The following is a 21900-nucleotide window of genomic DNA, read 5'->3' as shown; positions in this document are numbered from 1 at the left end:
GTGTTTCATGGAAATAGTATTTAGCGCTTTTCAGTCAGTGTTTTATGATATGTGGTATGTTGTGTGTGATGATATTTTGATAACAATAACATTGCAGTATATTGTGCAGCTTTAACTGTGGTGTGTGTGTGTGTGTGTGTGTGTGTCGAGGAGTCCTGGTTCAAATCCCGCCTGCAGCAGCAACGAGCCATATCTACAGTGTAAAGTAGAACGATTATGATCCCTGCAGAAGGGAGCAGAATAACACATTTATTTACTAATAAGATATTTGTACTTGTGTGATTGCTGCAGATCATTTCAGAATGCAGGCTTTCTCCATCACCTGTGTGGACACACACACACACTCGCACACTGCAGCAACAAAAGCTCTCAGTAATGTGTTTTAGCTCATTAACTTTGATGCTAGAATAAAATTCTGCTCACAGAACGAAGACACCGATTTTATATCTTTCTCTATTTAAAGCTCATTTAACATTCTTTAATGATAAATGTAGCTAACAGTTTTCTTTTGACATTATTCAAGTTTTACAGTGTGTTTTATCTTCTCTTCCAAGATGCAGTAACCTGTATTTTGAACAAACACACTCAGAAACTCATTATTACTTGAACATTATTTTGCCTTGTGCTCAGATCAGCCAGGAAATATTAGCTTATCTCCATGTGTGCATTTGCTCATTATCCCAAAGGGGCTTCTGTTTTACCAGAGCTGCTAATATATCTGCCACCTGATCTGAAATACCACATGCACATAGTGATTCCATGTCTGGACTTGTTAATGGATGTGTGCGTCTGCACACCCGGGTTCTTCATCCATCTTTCTGGTTGCCATCAGGTCGTCACATGAAGGTGTCTTTCAACAGAGTGCCAAAAATCTGTGGCTTTTAAAAATAGATTTTGCAGCACCACTGGCTAATACGTCCCTCATTTGCACATTTAGATAAGCAGCCTGCATGAAGCAGCCAGGCTGATATGAAGCTGGATGCTCTGGCGTTAATGTGCAGCACATTAACAATCTGATGGACAGCTCTGTGGTAATATGAGAAGAGTGCGGCGGCTTCAGATGTCAAATTTACAGGAGAAGAAGAAGCTTTCGCCTCTGTAAAATGAAGGTAGAAGAAAAGATGATAGACAGGAAAGGGCTCACTTCTTCCAACCACAGGGTGTGACAGCTCATGGTATTAAATCACCGCAAACCACTTCAGTGTGCCGCATCGGTGCAGGTTTATCAACGCACTTGTCCCCGTGTCGCAAAGTGCAGGTTCGTCTCGCCGTCTCTGGATCACTTTAAGTGGATCAGCCTGTGTTGTGACTGATGTGCTCATATTTCCCCAACATACATTTAACGGGCGATAAAGCCGCTTGCAGCTTTGTAGTAAAGACCCCCTGGCATTAATCCTGCATGTGCAATCACTCATGTGTATGCCAGTTTGCGTGCATACTTGGAAATGTAGGTTGTAAGAAGGGGGGCTAAGGAGGGGGGAGGGGGGGGGGGGGGGGGGGTTCCCCTATGTATCGTATGTATACTGTACCGGAGTAGATTGTCCCCCTCATCCCCCCCACAAAGGAGGGGAGTTAATTTATCTTGCTTTTAAGGGTGGGTGGGCCCAAACATCCTGCCAGTTGAAAGTTATTCAAAGTAATTATCCCCCTTCTGTTTTCACTAATCGAGCTTTTAAAGCCCCCCCCCCAATCTCTCTCTCTCTCTCTCACACACACACACACACACACACACCCTTCATCCTTTTGTCCCTGCCTGGTCACTGGGTCTCCATGGCGAGGCTGCGTCCGGCAGAGACGCCGGGTCGGTTGTGAGGGCGCGGCTTCACTCCGGGCCGGGTAACGAGATGTAGAGCGACTGCGGTTTGCAGAGTCGGAGACGGAGATCCCTGGAATATAAATAAAGCATCAGAATAAAGCACAGCCGAGCGAGCACAGCGCAGTTATTTTCTGCCTGTAGTGTCATGCACATGACCAGACGTGCGCGCCATCTTGGCTTAGTCACACAGCATGTGTCCTTAACCTACATTTGTTCAGATGAGGCTTTTTTTTTTTTTTTTTGGATTCCCTCCAGATCACTCCTGCTCCCCCTTTTTCTTTTTGCAGCTTCTATAACTTCGCTTTTTTTTTTCTTCTCCCGAAGCCTTTTGTGAGCTGACAAAATGCAGCACGTCATGTTTAATGGCCCAGTCTCCATTTGTCAGACTGTGTCCCGGTGTCAGTGTCTCATTTCCTCGTCCTCTTCCTGACTCCTACCCCAACAGCAGCAGGAGCATCGTCTCTCTGAGTCGCTGCAGTTTCCAGTCGGGCCTGCTGACCTCTGTCAGCCACAGCTGATAAAATCTGACACCCCGTCTTAACAACCAGCCAGACCTGTTAAAAAAAAATCCTCTAAAAAAGAACCAATGTTTACAATGTGGGAGCTCTCTGGCACATGCATCAGTCATTTCCACGCCCGTCTGGCTCCGTCAGTCAAACCGTATCCCCGGCGCTCCCGTGGATACCACGACCGAGAAAAATCCCTCTCCACGGCCGCTGATCCGCTCGCCGAGTGAAACAAACGCACGCGCACGGAGCCGCCGTTTTGGCAAGATGACGGATGGACGGTCCCAAGCATCTGCTTCGGCAATATCCTCACAATTCATCTGCTATCATCCCCGTGTTGATGGGACTTCCCGCTCTGCCTCCAACATAATAATTATACGCCCCTAATTATGCCGTTAGCTGCCAGGCCTGCTCCAACACTTCGTCATGCATTCTGAGAAGGATTACGGGCAAGAATTTGCCGCTAATAGGTTATGAAAGAGCGCCTTCTGTTTGTGGAGCAGACAGCTGGAGAAACTTGAACTGTGAAAGCAGCGAGGAGCAAAGGAAAAAGGGCCAGAATGTGTCACAAAATCCAGGTCAGACTGGAATTGAAGTGATAGCCAGAATTAGTTTTAAAATAGGCCAGGAGTGGTGGGAAGTTTAGACAGTCACAAGACAGCATGTGTTGTGTTGTGTTGTGTACATGTAGCGAGAAGTTATTTAATTAGCGGCGGGTCTGGCATTGTGTCGGTCTGCGTCTTTCCGCTCTGCCTCCTCAGCCTTTCTGCTGGAATGTAAAAATTGGCTGGCGCATGTGACAGATGTCACAAGCCAAAAAGCACATTTATAGTTTGATCGTTTCAACAAATCCATGAATTTATCCGTCTTTTTTTTTTTCCCCCACCAGTTTCACCCTACTTGTACCACCTGAGCTGATATTGGACAAAAACCAGTTGAAACGGGAGTTCTCGCCTCCACGCAGCCCGTTCAGCAGCTCCCTGCTTCAGATTTCTGACGGTGAACACACTCACCTGTTACTCAGACCGGAAAAAACAAACAAACACACTGCAGTTGTTGAGCACATGATGTTTTGACTGCTCAGATATTTCTTTCACTCTCTGCCTTCACCTCGTCGTCTTTCAGTGACTCATTGTTTCCCTGTCTGGTTTTTTTTGTCAGCCCCTTTTGCTTTCAGTGCACTAATAACAGGGCTGTGAGCGTCTCGCCTCAGGTCGCCGTCGCTGCTTTGTCCCTCCTCCTCCCTCACATCAGAGCTGTTGACTGGAATGACCTTGATTGTGACATACAGCCAGTTTGCTGAACTGTCAACATGTTCATTTACATTTGCATACGTGCATTCATGCACAACATTGTCAAGTGTGTTTCACTGTCTGGCATCACGGGCGTGCACGGACAGCATGCACGGAGGCAGTTAGTCGTTGGGCATCTGTTTTCGGAGGAAGCTAATGAGCTCAGATGTGGATCTAAACGAGTAAAGGCCGAGGTCTTGTTACCGTAGATTCGGTTTCGCGCGCTCCCCCGGGGGAGGCGCACGGCAGTGCCGGGTTCCCGTGTAAGTCGTAGTGACAGATCTTCCTCTAGCGCCCCCTCTGACCCCACGGCGGCGCTGCGCCTCTCCCGCCTCCCTCTCCGCCGCTGTCTCAGGTGGGCTCATACCATGCATATTTCATGGGTGAGGCGGGAGTGCAGCCTTCGCCATTCAGCCGGGAGACATAGGAATTTCTTACACTAATGCATGCGCGGCGTTCATACACAAGCCCCCGCGGACCCGCGCAGCCCAAACAAACACGCTCTGTCTGCGAATGCACACAGTCACTACTCTCACACACAAGCACAGCTTATATATCATCGCATAAATGGTAATTAGCCGCTGTTGTCACTCAGCACAGACATGGAGAATTTGTTGAGGCAACATGCGCACAGCAGAGAAAACAGGGGAATTCCAGTAAGGTACACTAGAGCCGCTTTTATTTAGAGGTTACACAACGTCGCTGCACAAAGAGCCCCTGTTACACCATGTTGCCTCTTAGTGAAAAAATATGAATGAGTGACGCCGGCTCTTTTTGAGCCGCTGTAGACTCATATTAGAGTGGAGAGAGTAGAGCTTTGCTTTATTAATCCCAAACTGGGAAATTCCAGATTAGCGGATGAACTTGACTGTAACTACTCCTAAATTATTGCTGCTTAAAATGGATCAGCTCTCAACTTTTTGTCTAGTTTCATCCAGATGTTTTGCCAAAAATATTTGCTCAGCTTGTCCAAATTTAATTCAGCTGTTCCTACCTCTTTCATGGCCACAGGTGTATAAAATCAAACATTAGGCATGCAGTCTGTTTCTGCAGACATTTGTAAAAAGAATGGGTCGCTCTCAGGAGCTCAGAGATTTTTAGGACGCCACCTGTGCAGCCGTGAAATTCCCTCGCTGCTAAATGTTCCATGATGAACTGTTGGTGGTTGTATAACAAAGAGAAGTGACCGGGAACAGCGCTGGACCGTGAAACGTCAGCGCGAGGTCAGCAGGTGCAGAAGCTCGGCGTGAACAGAGATCTCCAGCTTTCTACAGATTCAACAGTTACAGACCTTCAAACTTCTCCTGATCTTCAGATTAGCTCCAGAACGCTGCACGGAGAGCTTGGGATTGTGGTGTGGGCTTATTTTTCAACAGGCTGATCCCGAACATTCTGTCGTCGTGGAATCCGGATATTAATTTTGAGATCCGGATATTCGCCATCGCCTCCCTGACACTGCCACGCCGCGACGCTCCTCTCACTACTTAACTTTAGAGACGTAACGATATGAAAATTTCATATCACGGTCATTGTGATCAAAATTATAATGGTTATTATTTTCATGGTATTGTTGAAAAGTAATTAACCCACACTGTAATCATTTAATCTTTTTTTTTTGTATTTGTATTTTATTTGTGGTATCTGTCTTCCCTGTTGTGGCGGTCTTGTGACCTGCAGATGGTCCCTGAACACCGCAGCACTGATGTTATTTCTGCTGAGTGAAAAAACAGATAGTTTTGATATAAAGAAGCTTTTTATGGGCATATTGTCCACCTCAAGAGTCGTTGATGCTGAAAGCACGAATCAGGATACCACGTTTAAAACTGGCCACTTTGCCAATCTGGAGGATGTAGGAATGCTTTTCTGCTGTAGATCATATACATGATGGAGCCAACAGAATGCACCTTGATCATCGTTCTGCTCTTCGTTTCTCACCATGAGAGCTTGCTGCCATTAAGAAGCGAGCTGTGGATCAATTTCCCGCCATCTGTTTTCTTCATTTGTTGTGCTTGGCTGTCACTCAGGCACTATTGATCAGGTTTCATGGTCATGTGCTGATACCGTCGTGTAGCCCGTTTTCTCTCTGCTTTGTTTTATGGGCTGCCCTGACAGCAGAGTATTGCTTTTACCAGAGTAAGTCAATGAATGGGCCATTAAACGTCCATCAGAAGCACAGCGAGGAGCCGGGGCTCGCCGTGCGGAGGGCAGGACAGCGGTACGCTGCTGTAAGCCGACCCAGAGATGAGAGAGCTGGCCTCTTTGTCTCGCTGCTCCTGAGTCATGGCGATGTGCCGGACTCGGGACCCATTAGTGCCGTCATGTGTCCCGCCAGGACGGACGACAGGGCGACCACTTAACTCGATTTTTCCTCCTGTCCTTCTCCTCAGCTCTTCCACCCCACGAGCACTTACAGTTTTTTTTTTTTTTTTTTTTTTTCCTCCTCCACAGGGTTAGAAAGCGGCGGCGTGACGTTAAAGGAGCCCGTCTCTGAAGGGGAGATTGAGAGTTCCTCCACGGTCACGCTGCGCTGTCATATTGATGGACACCCGAGGTGAGTCCCCGCCTTCTCCACCTCAAGCTCAGAGTTCCCAGGGTTAAGGATCATGCGGAGGACTGTCCTCGGTGGCCTCTCTCATGCCCTTGTGTAATTTTGTGTTGTTGTTATTTTTTTCCCCTTCCTCTCCACCTTTATTTACCTCTCATCCCCTGAACTCCTCTCAGGCCGACATGCCAGTGGTTCAGGGACGGTGTGAAGCTGACGGAGAAGAGCCATCAGATCAACAACAAGGAGAGGACTCTCACCTTCAAGAGCGCCAGTCCGGACGACAATGGCCTCTACTACTGCTGCGCCAAAAATGCTGCGGGGCACGTCTGCAGCAGCAGCAACTTCACTCTCAACATAATAGGTCCGTAACATCAGTGTTGATATCCATTGTGACACAGAAATTACAAAAATATAGAAAATAGGTTCAAATGAGGACTCCTAATAATTGTATAATAGAAAACAGAAAAAGCAAGATCACATTGGAACATTGAAAGAATAATCTATGTAAGTCCTATTTTGGTTCTTCTAAGTCTTCTTTTTTTTTTGGGGGGGGGGGGGGGGGGGGGGGGGGGGGTCATGAACTCACAAAGTCACTCATTATGTGTTTAGTATGAAATAGTCTATTTTACACAGTAATGAAAGCAAGAAAGAATAAAAAAAAAACATATCTCCGTAGTTAACTGAATAAAGAACTTAAGCTAAATGTGCTTTCAGTTCTGGATTAAAAAATAGCACAGAGATTAGGATGGTTGGATTTCTTGTGATTATTCCAGGGTGATAGAATCCAGATAAAAACGTAGACCCCTCGATTTTTGTATCAATCTTGCAAGCGATGTTTTAATAAAGTATGATTGGTTAACTTTATATACAAAGCCTCGTATTATTGGCTTCTAAAGTAAAGCTTGGCAATTTTCTGATTATGTTGTTAATAAACTGGTGAATAAATTAAGGAAATTACTTGAACATCAGCAGAATCACATATAGTCAGCTTCCAATGGAAATTCCACATTTCTGTTTTGGAAAATGGTGGGGAAAACCATCTAAAGCTCATTACAGAAGGAGAGAGAGCAGGAAGGGAAAGTGATGGAGTTTCTAATGCAATTGGCGGAGTGTGTGTTAGCACCTTTCTCAGCCCGCCGCTCTCGGAGGCGAAAACATTAAACATCTGCAGAGTGAACAATAACATCAGATCCCCCAGCAGCGCGCCTGCAACGATAACTGCAGTGCTCAGATTGTTTGTTGTTCAGGGGAGTTTTATGTTCTTCTGCAGGCTCCCGTCTCAGCTCTTGTTGTTTACTCTGAAAGTGAGACCAACTGGGTGTGTGTATGTGTGTGTGTGTGTGTCGTTTCCTCTGTGCATAATCCTCACAGCGCGCCACGGAGTTACTACTGTACTTACTACGGCACATCTGTGTATGAAACCTGATGCGCCGCTCCACTTCAATTAGCCACCTGCAGCAGCGACTCGCAGATCTGCACGCCTGGCACCTGGGAGCAGGAAGAATGGATAATTGTTGAGTTTCCAGTTACGGAGTCGCCACCCTCCGCTCTTTCACAGGGCTTCACCTTAAGGAAAGGCTGACAGATTTAGACCGGCTTTCATTGTGCACTCCCAGATCTTTAGGTTGAGGCTTTCCTTGCCGACTTCCTGGGTGGGCCAGGTGTTCTCAGAGTCCGCGATTTATGATATCTGTACACCAACCAGGAACCTAATCCATGAACAGCTGCTCGCACGCCCACTGGTCGTGGAGATTTCACATGGAATTGTGACGTTTAAGTTTTAATTCAGCTGAAAATCTCCAGCTTTCTGTCTGCAGTATTACAATTTCTCTATTTAGATACAAAATGACCTGCAGTTAATGAATGAAGAGCAGGTTCAAACGAATCAGTGTTCATTTCCTGAATGACTGGAAGCTTAGATCATGGTTTTAATGTGGCGTTGACAAAATTCTCACCCGTTTATTTTTTTTTACAGCTGAGGTTCTGAGTCATTTTCTCACTTTGTTATGCATGAAAGCAGAGTCTTGTATCCACTGTAAGTAATTGAGGGAAGCAAATGAAGAGGTTTAAAGGAGTGGATTGTAATCATCGTTATAATTGTGTGTAATTGCTCACAATAAACAGCGTCCGGTTACCGAGCAACAATCTCCAGGGCCAGATTATGCAACATGGGCTTGTTTCTGCATCAGAGCTTGTTCTTTTCCTGGTGTGAGCAGATTGGGGTTCAGATCAATAAGATGCAACACAGTGAAGTTTGCAGTAAGAACTTTATTTCAACTGAAAATCCATCTGATGGTCCATGCATCGAGTTTACAGCATTCTCTCATTTCCATTGATTGCATTTGTTCTTGTGTATGTTTAATGGATTTAGTTGTGAGACTAACCTTTATCAGTGCTGTAGAAAACTCTCACATCAGATAACAGTGAATTGAGAAGAAGTTCAATGTTAGAAATAATGGTTTAACATCCAGTTTAATGGCAATAGATGTTATGGAATAGTATCAATCTGTTTTTCCAATACCATCATAATACAGATAATTGCAATGTTTTTGGAGGCATCATTTTGAGTTTGTCTTGAGAGCGCTACAGGGGAGAAAGAAATGACCTATGTGTGATTCTGTGATTTATCAGGCACAAGAAAGGGAGGCTCTAGTGGTTCAGATAAGCCTTGGGGTCGGCTCACTGACCTCATTAAGCCCCCCTCTGGAGGCCCCTGCCGGTGTTGACACACACCGCCACCTGAAGGCCGCTCGCTCGCCGGCCTCCCGCTGCTGTTGTCAGCTTTTAATAAAGCAGATGGGCGCGACGTGCGAGCGTCCACTCGGACGCACGCCGACGGTCAAAATGCCCGCAGATGTGACGGTGCAGATGTTTGTCTTCCTCTGGAACAGATAAGAGTTTCCCGCGGCCGGTGGTCGCCCCGGAGGACCAGGTGGTGCTGAGGAACGAGGAGGCCGCCTTTCACTGCCAGTTCACGGCCGAGCCTCCCCCGACGCTGGAGTGGTACCACGAAAATGAGCTGCTGGTGAACAAGTCTCGGTAAATCCTCCCTCTCCCCCCACTCATACATATAACTCCTCCAACTCTGCGTCTCACTCTATATTTTTCAAATCCACTCTTGCAACAGCCCACATCTCATCCCAGCCTCTCTCCCACATTATATAAGCATCACTCCTGTGAGTGTGTGTGTGTGTGTGTGTGTAGCACGCTCGTATCCTGTGAACCCAATGAGGTGGAACCCTTACATCGGGCTCTCGGCTCTCTGCGCTGTTTCTCCTCGGCCTCGAGATAGATTGCACATTAAGGAATGTTATTACTGGAATACAGCGCTTTAAAGTTTCTCCGCGCTCTGCTATACATCACTGGGAACGCAGCCTTTCCTCTCCGGCCTATCACAAAACACTCCGCAGGTCTCCGGTGTTCACACAGCGGGTGGAAAAAGCCCTCGGGCTCCAATCAGCTTACCAGCACGTCCCTATAAACACATAAGCACCAGATAATAACCAATTTCTATACGTCACGCCGAGTTTGCCCTCTGGGTTTGTAGCCCCTCGTAGTCGTGCATAGTCACATTGTAGGCAGCCTGTTTCACACACACACAGTGGACGCACGCTTTTCTATTTTCAAGTCGTTATGGAGCCGCAGAGGTGAAAGAGTCCAATATCAATAGTTATTCGCTTGTGTAATGAGGCTGTCAGGAGCAGGTTTGGTCACCCAGGTTGTGATGAGTCAGCGCCACAACCGGAAAGGAGCAGGTAATAAAACATAAATACAAAAACACACACATTCCTGGCTTCTTTGTGGTTAAGTTGTTTCAAGGCTGCTCTTCACTTTGTTTTTTCTTGATTGATCCCGGCTGATTGTGAAGCCTGAGAAACGCAGCGCTCTGCGGGAAATATCATCTGCTTCACACCTGCGCTGATTAGATAACCTCCCTGAGATTGTGTATAAATATCTGATACAGATTGTTTTTCATACGTGTGTGAACCTCAGGAAAAACATACCGGCGTGTGCTTCCAGGCTTATTCATGGAATCAGATTCTGCCTCTTGAGTTGAAGCTGCTGTGGAGGCAGAAATATTAAACCGCACGGATTTTTTTCTTTCCCAGATTCCTGCATGTAAGAACAATTGCCTTCTTCTCAAAAAAAAAAAAAAAAAAAGGGCTTTTTACATTGTTTTTTGTCGCTATTTTAAATATCTCTTTGAGTGAAGCAGACATTTTCTCCATCTCTTGGGTGGAACCACACACAGGAGCTCCTGCAGCTTCTTCCCCTTCCTGCTCCTCATCAGAGAAGAGCAGACGACCCAGAAATATCCCCCTCCTGCGGGAATCCGCCGTAGAATTGGAAAGCCCTTGATGGATCCTGCTTTTGGAAAACTTCTCCCAGGAATTGCAGTGCACCCGTGCGGCGCACTAACTTACTCATTTCGCCTCTCTGGGCTCTGCGACGGCTTACTCATATGACTGTGATGGGCTGTAGATTTATCTGTGGAGCTGCTGTCTGCGCTGTGTGGGATGTGCGGCTCCTTATCTGTCATCCCCTGAAGCTGGCTTAAGGTCAGTCTTTAATTACTTCTCATCCAGTCCATCGCTGGCACTGATACTCCCGCCAGCCTGACAGCGGCCGAGGCAGGGGGGGGTGGGCAGCTGCTGCTATAGGAGTCAAAATGTAGGACGCTTTCCTTTGCGTTGTGCCGACATGTCGACGCCACTTATTCCGATAGGTTTATCGATTGAGACAGTGTGAGGTACAACTTTTACAGAGAGGAATTCCTCTGTTAATAGTTATAATACTAAATAACTGCTTGGAGAGATATTTTAAAATGAAGCAAATGTCCGGTTTATCATGATTTAACCACAAAAACTGCAAGTTCCTTGACAGCTTTAATTATTTCATACCTGCTTGCCACAGGGCTGAAGTCAGAGAACTTTGAGTTTTGAAAAAAAAATGTGCAAAATGTTTGCTGACGAGAGTTTTTGTTGTGTTTGATCTCTCCAGAGTGTTGCTGCTGTCCAACGGGACGGTACTGATCACTCAGGTCAAACCCAGGAACACGGGAACCTACAAGTGTGTCGGCCGCGGCCTCAGAGGATCCCACGTTACGCTGGAAGCTTCGCTCCTCATAGCAGGTACACACAAGTACACACACACACACAGTTGTTGAACTGGAGCGAGATAAACACCTGTGATTCTGTAATCTGAGCGTAAGTGGGGGCATTCTGGCTACATATTTGTCCTGCCCTCCATCGCTCTCCGCGCTCCGCTCTCTTCTCCTTCTCCCGGCTCTTTCACTTACAGCCAGATCTGCTCCATGATAATCACATTCCCTCATTGACATCCGGCCCAGCTGTATCCACTGCACGCGCCGCAGCAGAGCATTTTCCTGCTTCCCCTCCGTATTATTTCCTCCGCCAGTCCAGCTGTTTTCCGAGCGTGTTTAGCCCCAACGTGCTCCCCCCCCCGTCAGAGTGAGCGGCACCTGGCAGGCGGTAAACAAGCCCAGCAGTGTCGCTAAAATGCACATCCATTATGAAGTTGTGAGTTGTTGAAGCTGTAGATGTGATGTAAATTCAATATGTCAATAATGACTTCTTACTACTTTGTTTTTTTGGGGTTTTTTTTTTTTGTTTACAACCATGGTGTTTGTGGTAACGTGTTTGGGTGTGATGCACGCAGCAGCAATAATCTAATAGACAAGTTCAGACGCATCAGAGCAGTTGGCGTTGCGTATAACAGCAGCAGCTGTTTCCCTTCAGCCCGCGGAAATGCGTTTGACACGGCTTGTGGAGGTCAGCGCCGCGTTGAGCTGCAGTATCTTCTCATCTTACTAATCAGCCAGCGATTTCTAATGCAAGTCAAATATTTTCAATAAGCTTTGGAGGGGGGGGGGGGCGGTATTTTCTGTGCATTTCCCCATCCTGTGTGCTTTATTCTTCTCAAGCGGCCTCCTTTTACCCCCCCCAAGGGTTTTGGATTAAGGAGGTACGACTGTATCTGCAGTTTTAACCCAGTGAACCGCGGCTCCATTTAAATACCTTAATTCACTTAATCTGATGGTAATCCCTGCCGGCATTATGGGGGATTGTGTCACAGTAGAATTCAGTGTTTGGGGACAAGTTTAAACAGTCCCTCCATCATAGCTCCGCACCGCTTGTCCCTTGTTCACACAGCTCTGGTTCTCCTCCGTGTGTGTGTGTGTGGAGAAATGTGCGTTTTGTTCTGTTTTTTTTTTTTTTAAATCATTTAGATCTTCGACCCGGAGAAGGCCGCAGCCACAGACCAGCGTTCAGAGCGTCGTTGTGTTAATGACTTCCACTCAGGACACACACACAGTGCTAAAGCTCGCAGTAGCCGGAGGCCTCGTGAGTCTCTGCGGCGCAGAACTTGTTCTACTTTCTGTACAGTGGCTGCCAGTTTTGATAAGACCCACCTCACACAGGCCGGAGTTAATTCCCATACCGAGAACAACCTATATTCTCAGCGCGTCTACTGTGTGCTTTGTTCTCTAATTACCACAGGCCCGCTCTTCAAATCACAGGACTTTATCCCATCCAGACAGGAAATCTGTTAAGTGAACCTTTAGGAGGACTTAAGTGAGCTCAGAGCCGCTCTTGAAAATCATAATCTGCAACGCTTCGCCGGCTTTGATCGCCGATTGATGATTATCGGGGTTCTTGTGTAACTGGAATTCACTTTCGGTGTTTCGACACTTGAGCTTTAAACGCTGCCTCTGCTTCAAAACCGCAGAGTTAGAAGACATGGTGCCCAAGACGTCCAAGGTGTTCACGGCGGACACCCTGCAGCGGGTGCCCTGCCGCGCCCCGCGGGGCAGACCCCAGCCCGAGGTGTGGTGGGAGAGAGAGGGTCAGCGGGTGCCGGCAGAAGGCCGGGTGCACCAGGACGGCCTGGACCTGGTCTTCAGTCCGACGGAGGAGGGGGATTCGGGCACTTACACCTGCGTGGCTCAGAACAAGGCCGGCCGCAAGACGCAGGAGGTCACCTTCACTGTGGCCAGTAAGTATGAGACACAGACACACACACACACACACACACACACACACACAGACATCAGTTCAGTCTGTGCATCATAATAAGTATGATATGGTTTCTATATTGAGGCTGACCGGAGAGCTCGGGTATTTAACACATTGTGTTTGGATTCAGGCTGAAGAGTCGTGTGTTCGTCTGACCGGGCTGCGTGAGTGTAAAGTGTCTCTGTGTCTCCACAGCTGCTCCGGTGTGGGTGACGAGGCCTCAGGACAGCCGTCTAGAGGAGGGCAAACCGGGTTACCTCCACTGTCACGCTCAGGCCAACCCGCAGCCCGAGGTCACCTGGCTCCGCAACAACATCATGATCACCCCCGAGGTCGGTTATCGCACTCTTTATTTTACGTCTCTTCAACACGCTGTCAGGATTAATCCGATTCGGTACGTGGTAACAGCCTGACTGACAGAAAGTTCTACTCCCACCAGGACTCTCGCTTCAAGATTTTCCCCAACGGCTCCCTCAGGATCAACAGCGTGGAGGTGTACGACGGACAGATGTACGGCTGTGAAACCAAGACGGTGGGCGGCAGGCTGTCTGGACAAGCCAGAGTTACTGTGCTCGGTACGCCGCAGAGGAATCGATATATACAGTAGATTATTGTTTCTGTTTGAAGTCACTCCCCAGATGTGAAGATGGCGTGCAATGAATGAAATCTTTTTTTGGGTTGTAGTGAGGGAGGGAGGGAGGTCAGGCCTGTGTGTGTGTGTTTCTAAATTAGGAGTCCTTGTTGTGAGTGTGGCGTCCTGCAGGACACCCACAGAGGTGTAAAATACGACTCCTGCATGGAAGCTTTATTCTCGCCCTCATCTTAGCACCTTATCTCCATCATAAATTCCTGTCTGCTGTCACAGCATTACCGTGATAAACGGCCCGACGTGTTGCAGTTTTGTCTGGCCGATTTTCCTGCTGTCTGCGATCTCAGCCTCCGATAGACTTCAGGGTTTTTGTTTATCTCTGTGCCTGTGTGCACTTGTACCCACATTTCCCCCGAATACGTCTGAACACGACTTTCGTTGAGTTTATTGTCATTTCAAAGGTAGGCCGAGTTGCACAATAGAAGTTCTCACATGCGCTGAACCCTCCGCTCTCTCTTGCGTGTGAACCAGCTCATGTTTTTGTTTGCACTTGTTTCAGAGAAGCTGAAATTCACTCCCACCCCTCAACCCTCCCAATGTCTGGAGCTGGATAAAGAGATCACCATCCAGTGCTCCGCTAAAGGCCGGGAGAGCCCCACAGTCCGCTGGACCAAAGCAGGTGCGTGCACCGCTCGCGTGAGCGTCGGGGCCGATACAGAGGGACAATGTTTACTTTTCCACTTGAAGAATCTGATTGGATGAGAGGCGCCAATATTCAGCAACCGCACATCACACACACATGTTTATGATTCAATGGAGCACAATGAATTCTCACAGAGACTCGTAGAAAATTGTGAAAACAGAGACAATTGTTTTTAAATGACACTATTTAATCTTTTTATTACAACCGAAACACAGGACAAATTTGAATGTGATATTGCGTAAGTATATCATCATTTTTTAATTAATACGGGTGTGACTTTACTTGCAGATAATTACAAAAAAAAACACACAAAAAAAAAATCACTGACTCTGAGGTTGATTAGCCTCTAAGTCGCGATGAAAGCTGAAGATTTGTGTACGTACGTCTCTCCAGCCCAGTATTCTAAAACAAGAAGCAACAGAAATTTGACTGGCTTAAAAACTTTAGCATCGATTTGTTGAACTGTTCTGATATAAAACTTGTTTTGTTCAATTTCATACTCTGCCGTTATCTCTGTTTCTTGTGTCACTGTTGTTTATCAGCAACTAACTATTCTATAATATCAAAGCAACTTTCAGTGTCAAAACACCAAGAAATCCAGTTTATTCCAAAATCTGTTCATGCCTTCCATGTCCATTCTAACTTAATCAGTCAACCTTCCTGTCATGAAAATGTTCTGTATTTAACCTGTCATGAACCATTTTGTGGTCGATCCCTCCTCATTGAGAGCGTTGTGTCCCTCTGTCGCCCCCTGCAGACGGAGGGGAGCTGCCGCCTCACGTGGAGCAGAGGAACGGTCAGCTCCACTTCACCAAAGTCACCCGCAGCGACGCCGGGAACTACACCTGCATCGCCTCCAACACCCTGCAGGGCGAGATCAGGGCCCTGGTGACCCTCACCGTGGCCGGTAAACCGCTCGCTCGCCGTCCCGCGGCCAGAGGGGGAAAGAGAAGGCAGGAAGGGTCAGGGTGCCGCGTTAGTCATCAGCGCCACACTGAAAGCACTTGTGGTCTCGGCACAAGGGAGGGTGGTTTTATAAAGAGACGGCCATTGATCATTCTCACCAAGTTCCAGCATTTACTGTGTAAATAGCGGCCTGTTTACAGCCTGGTAGTGAATTACATTTGGGCTGTAGCGAGAAACTTAACCACAGTCTGTAAAGGAACTGAAGCGTTACGGCCCAGCTGTGGCGAGGGCTGCGGTAATGACCTTCTGCTTGTGCGTGTGTGTGTGTGTGTGTGTGTGTGCACTTTCAGTATACATCCGCTTCAAGGTGGAGCCGGAGAATACGACGGTGTACCAGGGTCACACGGCCATCCTGCACTGTCAGGCCACCGGCGACCCCGAGCCGCACATCCACTGGATGGTCAAGGACAAGACGCTGGACCTCAGTAAGAACAGGAGGTAAGACGACGTCTGCCCTCGTAACAGCCGAGAATTTGACATGATCATCTACATTTAACCGTCTCTTTTCGGCGTGCCCTCCTCCTCTCAGGTTCCAGAAGATGGCCAACGGCTCGCTGCTCATCTCGGACGTCACCACGGACGACACGGGCAGGTACACCTGCGTGGCCGGAAACAGCTGCAGCATCAAAGACCGCGTGGCGCAGCTCTACGTCGTCGGTGAGTTGGTTTTTTTTGTTTTTGTTTTTTTTTAACGGACGCACACCCTGACAGGGCGCTCCTTCATCCAGATCAAAAGGAGCACACATCCAGATTCGCAGGCATTAATTAACCCCCCCCCCCCCGCCCCGCCGCTGTCCGTCAGCCACGCCGACAGGTTAATAACGACGGCCGCGTCTCTGACGCCACGGCTGTCACTGAGGTTAGATCTAATAACGCGTCACACTCTGAGGCTCCCTGCGTGCTGACGAAAGCTGAGAATTACAGTCACACACTTAAAAACATTTTCTCTCAATCCAACCGAGTTAGGAAGAAACTTAATTTTGCTATTAAAGTGAACTAAAGTAAAAAACTCAAACCAGAAGATAGCTGGTTTTTAAGTAGGTTTGTGGTTTTATGCAGGTCAAAGTGAAACTTTGTAACTTGGGCTGGGACCATATGCTTCTTCCCCGATTTGATTTTTTAGGATTTTTTGGGTGCTGACTCGATTTAAATAGCTATTCTTCAAAACAAGCTATTTTTGTGTTTTATTTGACTTTAACACGTGAAAAAAAATTGAATGATGATATCTACAGACTATATCCTGAGCCGTATTTCCCCCAAAAATGCACATCACATCGAGTCAATGATTTTTTTTTTTACCTTTGAACTTTCTTTTCAAAAGCTGTGACTGTTGAAAAGAAGCAAAATCATAGCATTGAAAATTCTAGTTTTTTTAAAACCCAGCCATTTCATCCTCATGTTTTCTTAACATACAGTACATACTAGTATATTTTATTCTGTAAAAACAATACAATTCAACAAGGCCTGTCATAAACAACTGGTTTAACTTTATTACTGTTAAACTAATATGGGAAAAATAAATCGATTTTTGAATAAAGAAAATCACTTTTAAAATCCCAATACTTGTGATTTGATTTTTTTCTCTCACCCCTACTTCTAACAGTTGCATTTTGAAAATGCATAAGGATCTGAGGTGATTCCATACATACTGAAAGCTGAAAAATGAACCAGAGTCTGAAATCCAACAGACTTCTTCAGTGCATTTGAGTCGACTGTATTTGTTGCGTGTGCCCGACAGAGAAACCAGCGCATTTCCCCATCGAAGACGAAGACAAGGCTCCCTACAAGATGATCCAGACCATCGGGCTGTCTGTGGGAGCCGCCGTGGCGTACATCATCGTGGTGCTGGGTCTCATGTTCTACTGCAAGAAGAGGCGCAACGCCAAGAGGCTCCAGAAGGGCCAGGACGGCGAGGAGCCCGAGATGGAATGCCTCAATGGTACGAATGTCCGCAGACTTCTGGAGTCATCTGGGGAGGGAAAACCTTAATATTTGCTGCCATCTTGTGTTTTTTTATGGGTACTACATCCAAAATGTGAAAGGAGAGCAACAAGTGGCTGCTGAGAGCAGTCCATCACAGGGCCAACACACACAAACACACAACCAAGAGCATTTTAATTCACTTTAAAAGTCTGCCATGCGTTCTGTCCTCAACAGGAGGAGCCGTCCAACAAAACGGCCACACCACCGCCGAGATCCAGGAAGAGGTGGCCCTCACCAACATGGGCACCATAGCGGCTACGGAGAAACGCCACAGCCACGTCAACAACGACAAGCTCCATTTCCCTCGGACCAACCTGCAGACCATCACCGCCTTAGGTAGACTCCTCACTCTGTGTTTACGGAAACGATCTCTTGGCGAAGCGTTGTGGTGACCTGCATCATTCGAACGTCGCTCCAGGTAAAGGCGAGTTCGGCGAGGTGCTGCTGTCTAAAGCCAAGGGCATCGAGGAGGGCGAGGAGGAGACGGTGGTGCTGGTGAAGAGTCTGCAGACCCGGGACGAACAGCTGCAGCTCGACTTCCGCCGCGAGGCCGAGATGTTCGCCAAGCTCAGCCACCCCAACGTGGTCCGCCTGCTGGGCCTCTGCAGGGAGGCGGAGCCGCACTACACGATCCTGGAGTACTACGACCTGGTAATCACACACACACACACACACACACACACACAACACCACACAGGTTGCAGCTGGATGGGGACTCATGGAGGATTCTCTTGACAACATTGGCCTAAAATTCAAATAAGTTTCTTCAAAGAACTCCAATTTGATTGTATTGAAAATTGAGACCATTACTCGAACTACATGATCTTATCATGTCTATAAAGTCAGATTTAAGTGACTAGAATTATGTAAAAACATATTTTGCTTCTTATGCTTTTGAAAAGCATTTTCTTAAATTCATCAGAACATGATGCACGGCTCTGCAGAAACACGGATTTAAACTGCATTTATTGCGCGAACGACTGAGAAGTTGCATTGTTCACCTGACACAGAGCTCTACGGCTGTTTCTTTCTTCTCAGGGAGACCTGAAGCAGTTCCTGAGAATCTCCAAAAGCAAAGACGACAAAGTCAAGTCTCAGCCAATCAGCACCAAGACCAAAGTAAGTGTCAAAGTGCATTCAGCACCTAAGTTACCATCGAAGTGATTTAACATGATTGAGCTCAGTTGTCTTGCTTTGAGGCATTTTTAACCAGAATACTGAGTTTTTGGCTGAAAAGCATCTCCATTTATCTCCAGGATCTTGCTGTTTAGATGTATTTATCGTGTCCTGAACTTGCACAAGTGTTTATTAAATATCTCGTCTTTGACGACTCTCTTTCCCCCCTCAGGTTTCCATCTGCGTCCAGGTGGCTCAGGGGATGGAGCACCTCTCCAATCATCGCTTCGTCCACAAAGACCTCGCCGCCCGGAACTGCCTCATCAGCAGCCAGAGGCGCGTCAAGGTGTCGTCGCTCAGCCTCAGCAAGGACGTCTACAACAGGTGTGTGGATGAAGACGCTCCGCTCGTGTCTGCTGTCGCAGCACCGTCTCTAAAGATTTGCATGTGATTTTTCTGGTGCCTGCAGCGAGTACTACCACTACCGGCAGGCCTGGATCCCGCTGCGCTGGCTCCCCACCGAGTCCGTGTTTGAGGACGACTTCTCCACCAAATCCGACGTGTGGGCCTTCGGGGTGCTGATGTGGGAGGTGTTCAGTCACGGCGAGATGCCGTACTCCAAGCTCGGCGACGACGAGGTGCTGGAAGGTGAGTGGGAAGCTTCGGGAGGCTCGCGGTTTGTGTCACGGCAGGAAAACCGGGAAAGTGACGGCTCTTCCGTCGGTGATCAGGTGTCTTTGTCCGTTCCTGCAGGTCTGCAGACGGGGAAGCTGAAGCTGCCCGTCCCAGACGGATGTCCCTCCAAAATCTATAAGCTCATGTGCCGCTGCTGGGCGCTGAGCCTCAAAGAGCGCCCCTCCTTCCCCGACATCGTGCACGCCCTCGGGGAGCTGCCCTCCGACAGCAAAGTCTGAGACGAGACGCTCCCACATCTCAAGCGCACAGCGGGGGGGGAGGGGCCTTTTTCCAACCTCGCCCCCCCTTCAAATAAAGACGGGAATGCTGGATTATTAGTCTCACACATTTCAGGGAAGAGGGTCGAGGAGAAACACTTTTTTTTATATGCATTTCAAGTAAAGAGGAGAGTGCGGGTGAGACTGGAATCGGTGGAAACGCACTCACGTTTGTGTGAATGGCTCCGTGTGGCGCCGTGCCTGGAGCTTGCCTTAACCGCAGCATGGACGACCCCCCCCCATTCCCTACCCTTCCTCCACTTCTGCGGTGCCACTGTGATGCTGCCCGCTCGGTCCCAGAGACACTTTGTATCACGGAGCCTCACAGCTTCAGTGCCTCTCCCCCCTCCACACACACACACACACACACACACACACACACACACACCTGAGACCTTCACCTGAAGATGCCGATCTCTGTCTGGAGGAGACGTCCCTTTAGGGAAACCTGAAGCTTCTTGAGGAAAGGGATGAGTGAGAATGTAGTCTTAGATCTACTTCGTCTCTGAACTCGCCACCAGGGACCCTTCTCCACCACCCCAAACTCTGTGTGTGTGACCTGTTCTCAAGCTATAGTGTATGTTCAAAGAAGAAATGGATCAGGGTTTGCATGAAGGTTTGTCGTCTGTTACGACACTAGGAAACTTGTGGGGGGGGGGGCGGGTGTGATGAGGAAACATAGTCCATGTCATTGAACTCTTCAGGAACAGCAGCAACAAACAAAATCAATCACGTTTTTACAGCCAAGGAACATTTGGAACAGATGAGACGGTGCCAGTGTGGACTTTATACTTTGTTTTGTTTTTGTTTTTTTACAAGTGTGTTCTGTTGTCGCATTAACTTTGAGGTGCTTTAATTGTCACTACTCGCGGGTAATAACACTCGTTTTTATCACATTAACGTGGCCCAGCCGCAGGGAAAGCAGCTCATTCTCTCCAGAGGTCCAATCACAGTTTCTCTCCTGTGCAATGCTGCATCGTGGGCCATCACAGCAGGCCGTGTACATAATGTAGAAGCCATGCACTAACTTCACTTAAAAAGATTACCCCCTTTATTTCTATCATGTTGTGTAGAAGGACGTGCAGGTGCCTGTTTATTTAAGATGAAGGTCCTGTCTTTTTTTTCTTTTTTTTTTAATCTGTGTTTGTGATAGAAAGGTACTTCTGCGACGTAGTTTTGTTACGTATTCATTGTCATGGTCCATCTGGGTGTGCGTTCAGTCTGATAACCGGCTGAAATACGCAAACCTAACAAAGGAGGTCAAAAGATTGACTGCTGGTCACCAGTACTCATTTAAGTGCCTGTTCAATGAAGGATTATCTTAACTGTTTTCCCTTTTTCGTTTTTTTTTTTCTACATTATCTAATCAAATGCAAATGGCCTTTGTTTATGAACCTGTTTTTTATACGTTGTTTTTAGTGTAATGTTTGTATGAATGCTAGGAACTCACACCTAAACCTCTTTTTTTTTTTTTTATCTGCTTCAGCAAATGTTCAAAGTAATCACAGATATATACACAAGTATACATGCTGCTGTCAATAAAGGTTCAGTGTTTTTACCCAATGCTCCAGGCTGCTGCTGCGTTTCCTTCAGGTAGCTGGAGTTTTAATGCACATGCTCTCCAAAAGGTAACTGTTTTCAGGTCGTAGTGCTGGCGTCCACCTCATTCAAGCCCCACACAGGAGGCAGGTTTTCTCACTGTGCCACCAAGTGAAAAACACACATTCTAGGTCATTTATTGTCTCCGATCCAAAATGTGTTAAACCATTTGTGAGCTCCATCCTTCATTAAAAACCTTGCCATGGTAACTGGGTTTGGGATTTCTATGACAGATTTGTGTGACAGCTTCTGCTTGAAGCTGCATTTCCACTCATTTTCATTTTAGGAATGAAATAGAATGTGATTAAATATCCACTTATGTGAATTAACAAGCACACAGAAGCCCGAACTTCATATTTCACAGGCTTTTACATTCTTCTTGGCGTTTATGCCGTCTGAAATTTTGGATTTAAAAAAAAAAAAAAATCAATAATTGACAATCACTTTGGGTAGGGGTCATCAGTCTATTTGAAACTGAGCTACTTCAGAGTCGTATGAAGGAATACTAGTTGTAAACCTGAAGGATAATAATTGCACACTTTATCCTTAATTGAATTGAATAGGCTCAGAAATCTGTTGGCAGTGATCAAACATGAAGCATTCAAATCTGTTGATCTGAATTAATTTTGGCATTTTTAAACCTGTTGACACGTCTCTTACTGTTTTGGAGCTACATTTCTCAATAATGGTTTTTAAATATGCTTTTGTGGTGTTTTGTGCAAATCATACCTAAGGCCTTTGCAAATGTGACTTTTTCAAGAAAGTCAAACACCAACATTTTATTTATTTTTTTAA

At 47.0% G+C, this 21900-nt stretch overlaps 1 protein-coding gene across 1 annotated transcript in view; it reads left to right on the top strand.

Annotated features, from left to right (window-relative positions):
* Positions 1–20637, top strand: part of ptk7b (protein tyrosine kinase 7b) — a 73838-nt gene extending 53201 nt beyond the window's left edge. Inside the window, exons 3-20 of the mRNA XM_030105845.1 lie at positions 6063–6165; positions 6336–6520; positions 9051–9198; positions 11161–11291; positions 12910–13176; positions 13392–13528; positions 13636–13771; positions 14345–14464; positions 15246–15395; positions 15745–15892; positions 15984–16111; positions 17193–17393; positions 17612–17773; positions 17856–18088; positions 18476–18556; positions 18786–18937; positions 19023–19201; positions 19307–20637. Coding sequence (XP_029961705.1) covers positions 6063–6165; positions 6336–6520; positions 9051–9198; positions 11161–11291; positions 12910–13176; positions 13392–13528; positions 13636–13771; positions 14345–14464; positions 15246–15395; positions 15745–15892; positions 15984–16111; positions 17193–17393; positions 17612–17773; positions 17856–18088; positions 18476–18556; positions 18786–18937; positions 19023–19201; positions 19307–19467 — 2822 coding nt within the window. The 3' untranslated portion in view covers positions 19468–20637. The remainder of the gene's footprint in view (positions 1–6062; positions 6166–6335; positions 6521–9050; positions 9199–11160; positions 11292–12909; positions 13177–13391; positions 13529–13635; positions 13772–14344; positions 14465–15245; positions 15396–15744; positions 15893–15983; positions 16112–17192; positions 17394–17611; positions 17774–17855; positions 18089–18475; positions 18557–18785; positions 18938–19022; positions 19202–19306) is intronic.
* The last annotated feature ends 1263 nt before the right edge of the window (positions 20638–21900 follow it).

The sequence above is a fragment of the Salarias fasciatus genome, chromosome 13 (genome assembly GCF_902148845.1).
Source record: "Salarias fasciatus chromosome 13, fSalaFa1.1, whole genome shotgun sequence".
NCBI lineage: Eukaryota > Metazoa > Chordata > Actinopteri > Blenniiformes > Blenniidae > Salarias > Salarias fasciatus.
Note: the sequence above shows the minus strand (reverse complement) of the source record. Positions and strands in the feature narration are given on the sequence as shown.